This window comes from Ruditapes philippinarum, unplaced genomic scaffold (genome assembly GCF_026571515.1).
Source record: "Ruditapes philippinarum isolate M1 unplaced genomic scaffold, ASM2657151v2 ctg145_1_1_1_1, whole genome shotgun sequence".
Taxonomy (NCBI): Eukaryota; Metazoa; Mollusca; class Bivalvia; order Venerida; family Veneridae; genus Ruditapes; species Ruditapes philippinarum.
This window is the reverse complement of record NW_026863036.1, coordinates 51,952-69,391: the sequence shown is the minus strand read 5'-3', so window position 1 is coordinate 69,391 and position 17,440 is coordinate 51,952. Positions and strand designations below refer to the sequence as shown.

General features: G+C 32.9%; 1 protein-coding gene across 3 annotated transcripts in view; it reads right to left on the bottom strand.

Moving 5' to 3' along the window:
• The window catches only part of LOC132720954 (receptor-type tyrosine-protein phosphatase N2-like), a 147,727-nt gene that overhangs the window by 83,324 nt on the left and 46,963 nt on the right, over positions 1-17,440 (bottom strand). For all 3 annotated transcript variants that reach the window (XM_060705200.1, XM_060705202.1, XM_060705201.1), the window contains exon 10: positions 14,555-14,622. In XM_060705200.1, coding sequence (XP_060561183.1) covers positions 14,555-14,622 — 68 coding nt within the window. The remainder of the gene's footprint in view (positions 1-14,554; positions 14,623-17,440) is intronic.

Below are 17,440 nucleotides of genomic sequence, written 5' to 3'. Positions count from 1 at the left end.
GATTCGCGGACATTTCGAGACACTCGCCTAATCCTTTGGCTGTCATTGGGATATATTATCGCCAAATTTACACATCATTTATACGAGTTAAGATTGCTGAATAATCAATACACTTTTACTCAAAGGAAAAACCAAATCCTGATTTGTGGCCATTATACCACAAGTGTCTTCTTTGCCTACTTCATTAACTTGACAAAAATCATGACAATTAGCCAGAAATTGTCCCAAATTCTACACCTGTTACTTTCCTCATGTTTATACAGATATCACTGGTACACAATTTAAAGTATCTGTGTAGATTTCAGGATACATTCATCAATTAAATTAATATTCAAACTTAACCACACTGAAAGAAGACTTGAGTACTTGCAAAAATGCTTTAGGAAAACCAGAGCAATGGCAAAAAAGCTTTAGGGAAACCAGAGTTCTGGTAGCAATGCAGTCATGAAGCACTTGCAAAAATGCTTAAGGAACTCTCAGACCTGAGCAATGGACAAAATGCTTAAGGATGACTTTAGTAATAGTGTGCATGCTTTAGAAAGACTTAAGGCACTTGTAGAAATGCAGACATGAAAAAAAGAGAAAAATATTAAAATATTAAAGATCTGTGTACAAGTTAAAATCTTTCAGAAAGCCCCACAACACTAAGGGAACTGACTTGCAACACTTGCAAATTTCGCTTAAGACCCTAGCACTGGTACAAAATGCTTATAAGGAAGGCTAGCACCATTTGCAAAAGACTTATAATTTTTTTGTTCCAACATGAAATATGTCCTTTGAATGGATGAAGCAAGTTGTTCTAAAGCAAAAAGCCAAAACAAATACCAAACTTCAAGACCTCACAAATATACAACAGACTATATAAAAGTGGAGCATGATTAAAGCGTTCAAACTTAAGTTGGCTTTATCAGATACTTTTGATGCTTTAAATACAAAGATGTCTTGATTAACAGTTACTTGAACTTTTTAATCATTTTTCAAAAGCTTGCATGATGAATGCAAACAGTCAAGAGAGTATACTTTTATAAGATTAAAAAAGCATGTAAAATGCAAAACCATTTAAAGAAAATTAACTTTTTTTTCATAGATTTTTATTCCTCATAAAAACTTTAATTGAAAACAGCTTGAAACTACTATAGTTTACAGGAATTTGAAGAAATCAAACATTCTGAATATGGCTTTATAAATAAACACAGGGAAAAATTTGCCTTCATTATCTTAATAATACATAGATAATTAACAGGTAGCACGGAACACCTGACTGTTACATTAAAACCCTGAACAATTATCTTAATAATCAAGACATCTTGGGAGTACTTTCATTTTACACTGTCAGGAGACTAATTTTAGAACAACAAAGCTTGGAAAATGAACTGATCTGATTGGTTTACACAAAACCTGAATGAATTACAACAGCTAGTTTGATTGGTCAAAACCAAGCTTACAAGGATAAAGATATTTGATTGGTCAATCAAAACCTCTGAGTACATCATATTGGAATACAAATTAATAGAGAACATTTTAAAAGGAAGGAAATTAGGGACACCGCTTTTATTATGCTGTATAAACGTCTTAGAAATAATTGAGATCTACAATTGACAAACCTTGCCAATTAAGGATAACATATACGAAGAGAAAGTAAGTTCAAAAGCTGCTCCTACCTAATGAGTTGATTTAATTGTCCGGAACACCTGTGGTGCTTTCCATTAACCTTAATAGGGAGTAAATTTATAGGACAACGCTATAGCCTTTCTTTTCAATAAAGGTAATTTTTCAGAGCGTGCGGAAATTCACGAGGACACTTGCGGCCTTGTATCAATAATAACTAATAATGCAGGATTCGTGAGTGTAATTTTGATGTCTTACAAGAATCTTGTCTAATTAGTAATGCAAATGTTCCCTGTTTAAAAGAGAAAATAATAGGAGTACAATATCCATAAGTTCAAACTGACTGAGTTTCTTTTGGAAAGTTACAAGAAACCCTAGTTGTTTTTTTTTAACTTGACTTGTAATAAAATGACAACAACAAAAAGATATCTAGGGCAGCTGAGGTTCTGCTTTGGGTACAAAAGGGTTCTCGAAGCAACATTCTGTATTTCTTTTGATTTTTACTATTCAATTTTATTATTATCATTAAGTAAAAATTATTCCTTTTTGAAAATCTATACAAGCTATAAAACTGGGGTTTTTTTTTACCTTTTTATTACCCTTTTTACTTTATTTTCTAAATGGAACCATTCAACCTTAGTTGGATGATTAAACATTCAATAACCTTAAGCATTATTGCTAACGGCAACTGAATCTACCAATGTAACTAAGTGCAGACCAAGTGCACATCAATGCCAGCTGATCATGGTCTGAACTGTTTGCAAATCAGTCAGTATGTTTTTTTTTTAAATTTTCCTTACAATGACTTATGGTTTTGTCCAGATTGAAAGATGGGCCAGACAATTTAGGATATTAACCTTGGTACAGATATTCTGAATCTGGTCATATTGTGTGGATAAAGAGACTGGCTTAGTGGTCTACATAGATGGCTTAAGACATTTTTGCAGCCTAGCCTAAATTATATTGTTGGAACTGAAAGTGCTAGCCTTTGACACAAGTTAAAGCCGGATTTGTACCAGTCTGTAAATCTGTGCAGTCTGACCTGGTTCTATACTGCTGAAAACTCAATCTTTGTACTCTGATACTGAAATCCCATAGACACTAAATGGACTGCTCCAAATTCATAGCAGGGCAAATCCATTACACAATTTCAGGTTAAAGTTAAGGGTTTGTATTGGAAGAGTGAAGAACAAGCAGTTTCTTGCCAGAAAACAATGGTTTTACTTATAATACTAAAGAAATACGCTGGTAAGAACAAACTTGTAAAACATACTAGAAACAAAATCACCATATGCAGATGGATGACTAAAAGCCCAAATATTCCAAGAATATGATTTTCCAATACATTTTTTTTATTTTTCCCCCCAAAAAAGCTATATATATGCACAGTACTTTCTGTACAATAAAACAAAAGATGGTGAAAAAGAAAACGAAATTTCAACAGGATAGAAGAAGTTAATTGGATTTTTGTCTTTAATCTTATATATCTGGTGAGAAATTTGGGAAACAAAGGTTGACAGAGACCGTCTGCCTTAAAGGTCTTTGCATGCCTGATGCTGACAAAATTTGGGAATATTTTTGATAAACCAGCATCTTAATACAAACTGATATTCCAGATGTGTGGCAGCTAACACTAGCAATAGCTTTTCAACACAGCTGTCTAGACTTTACTTTAATATTTGTAAAGAAATGGAAAAAAATCCTCCTTCTAGATTTAATTTTAATATTATTTAATATTAGTTGCAAAATTTGTGTGAAAACAAGAAATGGAATGCAACAGAAATTCAAACATTCTTTAAAATACTAATGTAAAACATAATAAATAGACAATAAAAGTCAAGTGTGGATGCTCTAAAAGCTATTTTTAGTTTGACAATATGCAATGCATATACTGTCTATTTTTTAATGTGGAACTACATGTGAATGTTAAACATGAAGATCTTAAAATGCATCATTTGATGGTTGATCAGTAATGGTAGGTAGAACTGTTTAGACAAAATCTTGTCAATTAAAACAGTTGTAGCAGCTGTCAGAGTTTTGTCATGTTAGACAGTTGTAGTAGCTGTCAGAGTTTTGTCACGTTAGACAGTTGTAGTAGCTGACAGAGTTTTGTCATGTTAGACAGTTGTAGTAGCTGTCAGAGTTTTGTCATGTTAGACAATTGTTGTAGCTGTCAGAGTTTTGTCATGTTAGACAGTTGTAGTAGCTGTCAGAGTTTTGTCACGTTAGACAGTTGTAGTAGCTGTCAGAGTTTTGTCATGTTAGACAGTTGTAGTAGCTGTCAGAGTTTTGTCATGTTATACAGTTGTAGTAGCTGTCAGAGTTTTGTCATGTTAGACAGTTGTAGTAGCTGACAGAGTTTTGTCATGTTAGACAGTTGTAGTAGCTGTCAGAGTTTTGTCATGTTAGACAGCTGTAGCAGCTGACAGAGTTTTGTCATGTTAGACAGTTGTAGTAGCTGTCAGAGTTTTGTCATGTTAGAACAATTGTTGTAGCTGTCAGAGTTTTGTCATGTCAGACAGCTGTAGCAGCTGACAGAGTTTTGTCATGTTAGACAATTGTTGTAGCTGTCAGAGTTTTTGTCATGTTAGACAGTTGTAGCAGCTGACAGAGTTTTGTCATGTTAGACAGCTGTAGCAGCTGACAGAGTTTTGTCATGTTAGACAGTTGTAGTAGCTGTCAGAGTTTTGTCATGTTATACAGTTGTAGCAGCTGACAGAGTTTTGTCATGTTAGACAGCTGTAGCAGCTGACAGAGTTTTGTCATGTTAGACAATTGTTGTAGCTGTCAGAGTTTTGTCATGTTAGACAGTTGTAGCAGCTGACAGAGTTTTGTCATGTTAGACAGCTGTAGCAGCTGACAAAGTTTTGTCATGTTAGACAGTTGTAGTAGCTGTCAGAGTTTTGTCATGTCAGACAGCTGTAGCAGCTGACAGAGTTTTGTCATGTTAGACAGTTGTTGTAGCTGTCAGAGTTTTGTCATGTCAGACAGCTGTAGCAGCTGACAGAGTTTTGTCATGTTAGACAGTTGTAGTAGCTGTCAGAGTTTTGTCATGTTAGACAATTGTTGTAGCTGTCAGAGTTTTGTCATGTTAGACAAGTTGTAGCAGCTGACAGAGTTTTGTCATGTTAGACAGCTGTAGCAGCTGACAGAGTTTTGTCATGTTAGACAGTTGTAGTAGCTGTCAGAGTTTTGTCATGTCAGACAGCTGTAGCAGCTGACAGAGTTTTGTCATGTTAGACAGTTGTAGTAGCTGTCAGAGTTTTGTCATGTTAGACAGCTGTAGCAGCTGACAGAGTTTTGTCATGTTAGACAGTTGTTGTAGCTGTCAGAGTTTTGTCATGTCAGACAGCTGTAGCAGCTGACAGAGTTTTGTCATGTTAGACAGTTGTAGTAGCTGACAGAGTTTTGTCATGTTAGACAGCTGTAGCAGCTGACAGAGTTTTGTCATGTTAGACAGTTGTTGTAGCTGTCAGAGTTTTGTCATGTCAGACAGCTGTAGCAGCTGACAGAGTTTTGTCATGTTAGACAGTTGTAGTAGCTGTCAGAGTTTTGTCATGTTAGACAATTGTTGTAGCTGTCAGAGTTTTGTCATGTCAGACAGCTGTAGCAGCTGACAGAGTTTTGTCATGTTAGACAATTGTTGTAGCTGTCAGAGTTTTGTCATGTTAGACAGTTGTAGCAGCTGACAGAGTTTTGTCATGTTAGACAGCTGTAGCAGCTGACAGAGTTTTGTCATGTTAGACAGTTGTAGTAGCTGTCAGAGTTTTGTCATGTCAGACAGCTGTAGCAGCTGACAGAGTTTTGTCATGTTAGACAGTTGTAGTAGCTGACATAGTTTAGTCATGTTAGACAGCTGTAGAAGCTGACAGAGTTTTGTCATGTTAGACAGTAATAGTAGCTGTCAGAGTTTTGTCATGTTAGACAGTAATAGCAGCTGACAGAGTTTTGTCATGTTAGACAGTTGTAGTAGCTGACAGAGTTTTGTCATGTTAGACAGCTGTAGCAGCTGACAGAGTTTTGTCATGTTAGACAGTTGTTGTAGCTGTCAGAGTTTTGTCATGTCAGACAGCTGTAGCAGCTGACAGAGTTTTGTCATGTTAGACAGTTGTAGTAGCTGTCAGAGTTTTGTCATGTTAGACAATTGTTGTAGCTGTCAGAGTTTTGTCATGTCAGACAGCTGTAGCAGCTGACAGAGTTTTGTCATGTTAGACAATTGTTGTAGCTGTCAGAGTTTTGTCATGTTAGACAGTTGTAGTAGCTGTCAGAGTTTTGTCATGTCAGACAGCTGTAGCAGCTGACAGAGTTTTGTCATGTTAGACAGTTGTAGTAGCTGACATAGTTTAGTCATGTTAGACAGCATTAGCAGCTAACAGAGTTTTGTCATGTTCGACAGTTGTAGAAGCTGACAATAAAGAAAACAACAATTTGAAAATTAAGTGTTTTTGGGGGTCGTCCAGGTTTGATGGTAGTCTGGTTTTTGTGGTCTCAAAACAGTAGAAACCATGGGATAATTTGTACAAAACTTTCCAAACAATATTAAATTTATACAGCTCTTTTCTAAATCATGTTCAATTTGTACAAAACTTACAAGCCCTTTTCAGAAGAAAGCACTAAAATGCTGTAATGTTGTTCTTGTTTTCATTAATAGTTACAAAAGTTGTAAATTAAGAAGTTAGACCCCAAACCTAGCTTTTATGAATATCCATCTATATATCTATAGCGAATGACTTTGTTTGTGAAGTGGTTTAATTAGCTTGATATATACTTAGCCTACTGCAGGCAGCAACACACTCTACCCATGCTGTCAGTGCAGACACATTCATTAAGTGTCTGATGTTAACTCAGTACATGTTTTGAAATTTACCCAAAAAGTGATGAAAGTGTCTTGAAAGAAGAATGAACAAATCCATTTAAGATATTTAGCACAGTAAAAAATAAGGTAAAGTCAAACTCTGAATTTGGAACAGGCCACATCTGACACCAATATAAAGGATTAAACTTAAAACACGTAACAGAATAGAGTCTGGTCTACATATACCAAATTATTGCTGCCATAAGACACATATAATGTATTGTTGAAACATAAGATTTACTTTTAAGATTTAAGATTTAAATGATGCAAATTGACAATTGATAAAAAAATATACCCTCTAAAATGTAACACCATGTAGCTGTCTTGTTAACATTATGGAACTGTTCAGAGTTACTAGTAATGAAAAGTGTCATAATTTCATAACTCAATTATTAAAATGCTGTTAGGCAAATTTAACAGAGAAGTTATACCTTATATTGAGTCTGCTTCCTGGTGCGAGACTATATTACCTGAAGTCACAGTTGTGACTGAGACGGCCTTGTTCAATCCCAGAATAATTAGTTAAAGATATACTATGCTCATCTTTGAGTAAAATATTCTTATCACAGAAATTTATTGAAATCCATGAAATCCTTACTGAATGTTTTTATTTGAGTAAAAAAGTGTTCAAATTTTGTATTGAAAGCTGCATTCCCTATCAAAGGTCAAGTGAAGTTGGTCTTTTCTTTAAAAAAAAATTCCAGTTTTTTTAATGAAATATGTATTCATTTTGTGACCACTTATAGTGTAAAGAGTTTAAAATATAACATATCTACTTTGATATGTTTGTTTTATATTTAATAAGAGGCTGTGTAGTAGTTATCAATATTTTCAAACATAAAATTTGAGCTTAGTATTCCAGTTATAGTAGACAAAACAGTTATAGACAGTTATAGCAGACATTAACAGTAGTTAAAGACATTTATACATGTGTTTTATTTTTGTTTTTCAGGTCACAGTGTCCAAAAGGCAGTACAAAAAAATCTTAATGCTACATTTTGACATCAGAACTTATTGTGATAAAGAAGACAAATTTATAACATGTTGTAAAAGCTGAAATGACATATCAGCCTGAATGAGCTCCTGATAAATTAATTAACCCTTCAATGCTAAATAACTACATATACATCTTTCAATCTGAACTAAATCATTTATCACCTTTATGTTAGATTTCAAAATATGTAAATATGAGACTCCATCTAGTGAACAGTACAGCACATGGTAAGATGGCACAGACAAGTCAGCTGATCAACCTTGCTTAAACCAGTGCTAGGGGGGACGTGGACGGTAGCTTGCAATTACCAGTACTGTCCATGAACAGACTCAAACAGAGCCTGCAACATTTTTAATTTTGATGTGTTGGGCTTTCTTTAGGGATTCTGTTTTTATTTTGCCGACTACTCCGAATGGTTGGTAGAAGCTTCATTATGCCAACAGGACAAGAGTAAGGTTTAACCATATTTTAAATATTGTCTCTTTCTATGCTTTACCTTAGATGCACTTGTCTATCTCTAAATCTTGACATAAAAATTTTAAGGAAAATTTTGAAATATGTTGTGACTGAAATAGTGAACACCGTGTTGAGAACATGATCAGTGGGCATGGATATGATACTTTAGTCACATACTGATATATTCAAATGACACTGTTGCAAGCTAAGAGTTAATATAATTGTCATGAAGGGAGGAGAAATAAATTGTTCTTTTGGAGCATCATAAATGTTTCAGCATTCAACCATCATTTATAATATTAATATCAATTTATAACACCTCACTCAGCATGGTGGCAGCACATATAAAATTTAGTTATCACCTTTATCACTTTTCCAATGTAATATTTGTAATTTGATTTCAAATCATATAAAAACACTTTACTGCAGATCGAAAGTTGAACAATAACACAAATTTAACTTGTGCACACAAAAAACATATAAGAAATTTATCTAAAATGTTTGGATATGAAATTAAATGGAATAATTGTAATTTAGAATTTATTGTACAATTTAGAAAAAAAACAAACAATAATTAATGTGATGTTAATAAAAAAATGTATGGCAGATTGAAGGGGATTATTATATCTAATTCAATAGATAATTTTTATAATAAGTAGATTAGACACAAAAGTTACTTTAAATTGTATATCAACAAGTAAGAATGCATTCATATAAGGTTTTATTTAAAAGAACGTATTTTGCCAAAATCATGAAATAAACAAAGCTTTTTCAATAAACTCTAAAATGAATTACAAGTATAAAATATCAAAATGAAGAATACACTAAAATATGCATAGCAACCAGAAAACACAAGCATTTCAAGAATAATACAAGTAATATAAAAAAGTAAGTTTTAAGAATACCCTTGTGTCAGAAAAGCTTGAATTATGACTATAAATAGTCCTGAAAGGTATTGGGCAATCTCAGAATTCACAATACATCATAAGTTTTATAACAAATATTTAAGGAATTACAAAAAAAATGCCTCTAAAATATTTATCTATTTTAACAAAATTTTAAAATCGAAACTAAATTGAAACATACCAAAAACTCCCTATTGCCGATCTCACGAAATCCAATCCAAAATCTGCATTTCTTAAGTTAAAAAATGAGAAACTGGACTGTAGATTCCCCCTAGCAACGGAGAAAGCGTCGCCAAGCTCCAATCATTCATATGGTCGCCTTGTAATGTACATCTCGATGTGTATATTTCACATCTCTTCCCCGCTATTAACATATATTGATTGTCACTGCCATCAGTCCTTGATGACAGTTCTGTTACCATAGCAACCATTTTGCCAGCTGCTCGCAGGCATTTTATAATATTTAGGAGATAACGAAAAATCAGTGAAAAATCTGAACAATCAACTTTTTATTAACTGTCGCCTAAGTTTGTATGCATGTCTGTTCATGCGTGTGTATGTATGTGCCTAAGATACTTTAATAAAAATGTCATCGACCAATATTTATTGTTAAGACAAAATTGACTAATACTCAGTCTGTTACAGTAAAGTGGCTCATATACTTGCAGTCCTGTTTATAATATCATTCTTATCTTATGAAAAGTTGTTTCTCTAAAGTAATATATCACCTCCAAGTGTGTAAAATAAATCGGTTTTCAGGAATTAGAACGATTTTTCACATTTTCATGCTGCTTTATTTAATATTTAATGTTTATGGTAAATCTATGTTAAATGTTGAATTCATTATTTCTTTTTTTACCAAAAAAAAAAAAAAAACAAGATTGCATTTGAGAAAAATGCTATGCCACCGCATTAATACAACACTAAATAGTAGTGTAGGAACAGATTTTTTTTTGTTTCTATACAATTGAAGATTGTCATAATGCATAGATCCCTGACCTATCTAATTCTTATTATCAGATTAGTGGTTAAATCTATTGTTAACTCAATAAAAGATCAGAGTAGGAATATATCAATGCACTTGAGTCTAGTGAATTTGGTGGTGAAGGTCATATTTCACACAGCCTAAAATTTCATGACTGCATCAAAGGACAACATGTAATACACTTTGTCAAAATCAAGGTCAGCTGATATCAAAGTTCACTTTTAATTTTGACACTAGAGGCAAAATTTGAACAACTTTGGTAGAGTACCTAAAGATGATATCATTTAACAAATATTAAAGCTCTAAGCCTAGTACCTTCAGACAATAAGATTTTTTTGATTTTTTACTATATGTATATATTGAAAATCAATGACCCTGGGGCGGGGGCAATTTTGACCCCAGGGCTATTATTTGAACATTCTTGCTAGAGTTTCACTTCACAATGTTTCATGCAAAGTATCTAACCTCTAGCATTTGTCAATTGCTAGAAGAATTTTTTTAAAGTTTTTACTATAAGTTTTTATTATGTAAATATGAGGAAAATCAATGACCCCCAGGGCCGGGCCGATTTTGACCCAAGGGCTATAATTTGAACAATCTGGGTAGAGGTCTATCAGACAATGCCTTATGCAAAATATCTAAGCTCTAGGCCTATGGGTCTTTATAAAAAGGTATTTTAAGTTTTTACTATATGTACATATAGTGAAAATCAATGACCCCCGGGGCGGGCCGATTTTGACCCCAGGGCTATAATTTGAACAATCTTGGTAGAGGTCTACCAGACAATGCCTTATGCAAAATATCTAAGCTCTAGGCCTATGGGTCTTTACAAAAAGGTATTTTAAGTTTTTACTATATGTACATATAGTGAAAATCAATGACCCCCGGGGCGGGCCGATTTTGACCCCAGGGCTATAATTTGAACAATCTTGGTAGAGGTCTACCAGACAATGCCTTATGCAAAATATCTAAGCTCTAGGCCTTTTGGGTCTTTACAAGAAGATTTTTTAAATTTATTCTTATAATTCCTTTTTGTTGCCATGGCAACCAGATTTCTGCATGGAATTAAATTCTTTGAACAACTTTGGAAGCCCTTCACCCAAGGATCAATCCTGCCAAGTTTGGTTGAAATTGGACTAGTGGTTTTTCACAAGAAGATTTTTTAAGTTCACTATATAATCTATATAACACACACACACACACACAAACAAACAAACACACACACACACACACACACACACAGGTGAATCGCTATATGCCACCGCATCTCAGATGCTGCGGTGGCATAAAAAAGGGGAAATTAAACAATATAAGATCTCCTTTATCAATTCTGGATTGAAATGTTAACAGGTTAACAGTGCAATTATTATCAATTTTTATATAAAATTCATACCAGTAAGACAAAAAAATTATTTTTTTCATTTTTGAATTACTTTGCCAAAAAATTTGCCGTCTGACCATGGTAACTATGCACTGTTCACTTTTTGTTAAGTACATATTCTAAATTTTCCCCTAAAAATTATTTTGGCCTGATTAAAAGAAAACAAAGAAAAAACAGATTTATTAACATATTTAGCATGGTAAGGGTTAATAAATCATCAGGTATTATTTTATTTCCAGGTAAATAAATCTATCAAAGGTAGTAACATATAACAACTTGACTGTGAAAATAGACTGACATTAAGTACTAACTTAATATCATATTCCTCCGAATCAATATTACCGAGCATGTCACATTGCCAATACCATACTTAACAACGGTAAAACCTGTTATAATGACCTACATATTTATGTTTGTTTATTCTTTTTTCTGGTTTCTATGCCAATTTCAACATATTTTTGGTCATATCTTGGCATTCTCTAAACCTAACCAGTTTTTTCTGGATAACTAACCAGTAATTGGTAAGAAATGAATAAGCATTTAAATCTGGCTCTAGCTTGAATTTGCTATATGAATTACTCTAGGGTATAAAACAACTGTTTTGACTGACCACCTGTTATCAAAGTCCATCTTTCCAGTCCAAAAGATTGTATTTCATTGCATATACAACTGCCAAATTGTAAAAGATTATAAACAAGAGTTGCTGGTATTTGGGAGCTAATAATGTTTATCAGGTCTGGATAATGAAGGAAATTTCAAAGAAAATTGCATTAAAAAAATTTGATATATAGCTATTTAGTATTAGTATTTTCTAAATTAACTTTCAATAATGACCCCAAAGACATGTGTTAAAGTTTCAAAGTAATATCTTCAATTATTGTAAAGACTGAATTATTGCACACTAAACTTTAACCAGAAATTTTCAAAGTTAAAAGAAGGTCTTAACTTCAAGCAGAATTCTTTTTTCCCCACTGTTAAAATGAGGAAAATCAGTAAATGTAATTTTTTTTGGTATAATTCTTCTTGTTCTGCCACTTTTTATATATATAAGTGTATGTATATAAACATAATTATAGTCATCTGATTTATACAATATTTTCTATAGAGATGTGACACAAAATGTCTAACATTCTAACCATTTTTATATCATTAACTTACAAATGACAACTCTGGCTATCAGATGCTGTTCTTATAATTGTTGCTAGCAAAAATTACTTGCAGACGTTTTGCAGCAAATAAAATTTGCTTCTCTGACCATATTTAAACAGTTTTTCACAGTTCTGTAGTCTGAGACTGGCTACATTAATATTTCCAGGTGCAGTTTGAAATCCATTTATTACCCTTACCTTTTCAATATCACTGTTATTATAGAATATCTTATATACATGTATATTAATACATTACTTTCTGTAGCATAAGCAGAATGTATGTACTGTATTAACAATATCATTACAATGCCATGGCTTTATATGGGGAGATATCATATCTCTGCAAAGGCTTGAGATTCTGAGTGTAAAGAAGTTAATGGCTTCAAACAAAACATAAGAGGACCATAATGAGACCAGATCGCTCATCATATGAAATTCATTGCCTTTGAGCAAAATATATAGAGGTTAACTAGACAAATTCACACACTTAGTAACTTAATAGCTCTAAAACTTGTGTTAAGAGAAGATTTTTAAAAGTTTCCCTAATACATTTTTCAAGACTCAATATAGGTATGTGAAGGTAATTTTGACCCCAGGGTCAATTCTTTGAACAAACTTGGAAGTAGTCTTTATACACTGCTACACACAAAATAATCCTAGCTCTAGGCTGGGCATTACAGTTATTGTGAAGATCTTTCAAAGTTTTTCCTATAATTATGATTTCATGTAAAATTAAGTGATCCCTGGGTTAGGGTCAGTTTTCACCCAGGATCACGATTTTAACAAACTTGGTAGGGGTCTTAAAACTTTACATTGCTACACACAAAATAATCTTAGCACAAAAAATGAAATATTAAGAGGGACAATATATCAATGCACTTTTTTTAATCAAAACAATACCAAGTCACATCTAAAGCAACTATTTTTATTTATTTTTTTTATAAATTTAGCTTACGCCAGCAGTTTTACTTTAGTGCAAATAGGAAGATCTGGAATTTTTCTATGCAATAGACATTAAAAAAAAACCAACAACAAAAAACACACAAAATGTACTAAGTTATTGAAAAAAATCTGATGAGAAAAAATTTTCCCCGGATGACTGCAATATGAGACTTTTAAAGAGGCTGGGATTTATGGGGGAAAAATGTTGTTAAATCAATCCCAACCACAATTAGAAAAGTTGTGTTACATTTCTCAGATTTCCTTTTCTTTCATTACCGTAACCATGGAGATGAATATAGACACACACAGAGCAGAGATGTTACTAAAATGTCACCTGTAGGTGTACTAGCACTATTCATTTTGTCTCTCCTCATTTTCTCTACCTCCCTGTCATTACTTAGCTAATGACGGAGGCAGACATATGCTCTATGTTAAATTCAACAGCCCTCCTGTCTTTCTTGCTGTCTTCAGACCAAGATAAGGACAACAAAAAGATGGCATATTAAATTCAACTGCATGTACATGAACAACTTTAACCAGTGCCGTTTGTGATAAAGATTTGCAATTAGAGTCTTGTTTTTTGTTTTGTTTTTATGTTTTACTTTTAATTATTTTCTTGACGTTGTTGGCTAGTGTTTTGTTTTTATGTGCTACTTTTGATTATTTTTCTTAAATCCATAAGATCAACTTATCTTTTTATTAAATTAATGTATATGTCACGATTGCCAGATCAGCAGGGACAGGGCCTGATATACCACAGTGGGTAAACAAAATCACTGTATCATGTCTTGCAAGCATGTTCAATTTAATGTGTACCTGGTCTTGTGGTTACAAGCACCTGCTTCTTCTTATTGCTGTACTTTTCTTGTGAGGCAATATAATATTCCAACTTGTATATTTCTTGAAAATATAAGTAGAAGACTACTGTATCCACTGTGTATACATATATTTACATATAGTAATGCTTAAAAAAACACAATTGTTGCAATGATATTGTCAGACTGGCTGTTAAAGCCAAAAATCTGCCAAATATAATTTAGAGCATTGGCCAAGTGCGAGTTTGGACAGTTCACAAAACTCACCAATTATCAAACTACAACAGGCTTCACTGTATTGTGTTTTTAATAAATAGACAGACAACACAATAACCCCAGAAAAACAATAGCCCCAGATTTATATTCAAAACAGGACAATCTTTTTTTTCTTTACAAATATAGCATGTATTAATATACAGTATAGCAATTCTGTGCTAGAGATTTTAACATAAAAAATTAACTTACAACATTTCCAATGCCAGAAGCTTCGAACTTATAACCTGTTGCTTTCTCCAATTCACCCTTGTGGTCACCTGTAATACACAAACATAACATTATAGGCTACACAAACTCTTTTATATGCTTTGATTCATCATTTATTACTAAATTTTTAAATAAAATGTTTTCTAGTTATCTATACATTCCATAGTTTTAAATCAAATAAGAAGTGTGACATTCGCATGCTTATCTCATGACTCTGCACTGTAATACTGACAATACACACAAAAACATAAACAAAGTTTTTATCTATTAATTCAAGTAAAGAACAGCAAAAGATAGTAATAGGTCACACAAAAAGATTGAAAGTAAAGGATGCACAGAAAATTTAATATTGATAGCAAAGCAAATATTAAATAATGCTGTATAAGCTATATGAGGCACACCAATACTGCTAATATGGTGTTTTCTAGGGAGCATATAAAAATTTCAACAATATATTTATTAAAATGTCAACATTCTTGGTATATCTTTAATTCAGTTAATTCTCCAGAGTGCCGAAATAATCTCTACCAAAAACATTGTTCCAGTGAGCATGAGCCCCGATCATACAAGACATGTTCTGACTTGGTGATAATGTTTTCTAAGGTCTGGCTGTGGCAATGGCAAATATAGTTTGACAACATAACTCGTAGATATACATTAAAAATTGTCTTTAAAACAAAGAAAAAACGATAGAGAACACCTTAAAATTCCACAGTGAATTTCTCTTTGAGAACTTTTTAACAAAAAACGAGTTTCTACACAAAAGTGTGTTTCACATTGACAAACATAAAACAAGTTTCTACATATATTTCAACAGTGTGTTTCTCTTTGACAAACATAAAACAAGTTTCTACATGTACTTTAACAGTTTGTTTCCCCCTGACAAACAACCACTTGCCCCTAACTGCTGTGGGTTCGAATCCCGACAGGAACTTTGGATTTTTTCATGTGAGAAAGCTATCCAGCTAGCTGACAGAACACTGTTGGTTTCACTCAGATTGAGGTCTTCTCCTGCCAGTAAAGCTGGATCATAGCCATATGACCTATACTGTGTCGGTGTGATGTAAAACCCAATCAAACAAATGATCTTTGACAAACAAAAAACTAGTTTTTACATATTCTTCAACAGTGCTATTCTCTTTGACAAACACAAAATGAATTTCTACATGTACTTCAACAGTACGCTTCTCTCTGAAAACACAAAACTGAAGTTACTACATTGTACTTCAACAATGCATTTCTCTTTGACAAACACAAAATGAATTTCTACATAGTACTTCAACAGTATGTTTCATGTTGACAAACACAAAATGAGTTTCTACACATACTTCAACAGTGCACTTCTCTCTGAAAACACAAAACTGAAGTTTCTACATTGTACTTCAACAATGCATTTCTCTATGAAAAACACAAAACAAGCAATACCAGTTCTACATATATTTCAACAGTGCATTTCTCATTGACAATTAAACTTAAAACAAGTTTCTTGGAATCATATAAAAGCACCGCCAGTTAGGTTATAATACCTCTTATTTATAATGATGATGAGCTACATATTCTAGGATTATGTTCAAACAAGCACAGAAATAAATGCAATATAATTGTCACCAGCAATCAGGAGTCTAAATCTTCTAATCAAGCAGGCCTAATAAACCTGGATGTGATTGATTTATGAAAATGGAATTGCAACATAGTAATCAATGCTGTTTTAGAGGACTAAATCTTGTTAATTTTATAGAGTAATCTGAATCATTATATAGGGGAACACTGAGTTATACATGTATTTCTTTTCCCATTCCCTTTCTTTTTTTTTCCTTTTGCTTTTTGCATTAGAGATGCTGCAAAATGTGTACAAAGATTTTAAGGAAATAAAATTGCAGAAAGAAAGTCAAAGATTAAAGAAATGCATCAATATTCATAATCAATGTCATAATTTGCATTGTTTCATGCAAAATATAGCAAAATTTCCTTGTCACATTTTTTTATTCCACTATACAAATAACAAGCAATACTAGGGTTTATTTCATGCATTTTTTACTGCATTACACATTTTATTTGGTGATTTTTTAAACGTTTTATATTTAGCTATCTTAAATTACTAATATGTACTTGGACAATGTTTTGTCTATCAGAACACATTATTAATTTTCATGAATCTTATTAACAAGATTCTGTAAACTTCCCTTGTTAAAAAGAAGATACCACATTTGCAAAAAAACAAAATCATCAAGGAATGATGACATTCAATGAATGCATCATTATTAAAAGCAATGTATCACTTGGTAGTATACATATTTTTGAAATACAAACTGTAGAAGTATCTTTAGCTCATGATTCTTCAAACTATTGAACCTTACAAACCTGACTGCCCACCTTTGAATCTGAAATCATCCATTTACAATGAAGGGATTTCAAAAATCGAACTACTGAAACTGAACAGCCAACAGACAGTCTGGTTAGACTGCATGGCTAATGCTGGCTTGTCTGCCTCTAAAATGGTAGTAAAGGACAGTAAGTTTAATATGACCTTGACCCTTGTGATAACGCACCACCATTGCACCATTGTAGTATCATAGAGTTATATGGTATATAAATACAACATAAAGTTTTCAGTAAAACTCAAACCTCAAGCAGAAACGGATATGTTAATCTATGTTGGTGACTTTAACTTGCTGAATTTATTATAGTGACTTGTCCACCTTTCATTTTTGGATCTGTCTATTATCAAATTTGGGGATATCAAGATGAATGCTTAAAGTTGCTCACCCAACATTACACTAGCCCTGGTCAGACTGCAGGTAAGTGCAGGCTTTTCAGGTGACAAAGGGGGAAATCAGTTTTGGTCCAAGCAGGATAAGAGCTCACTTA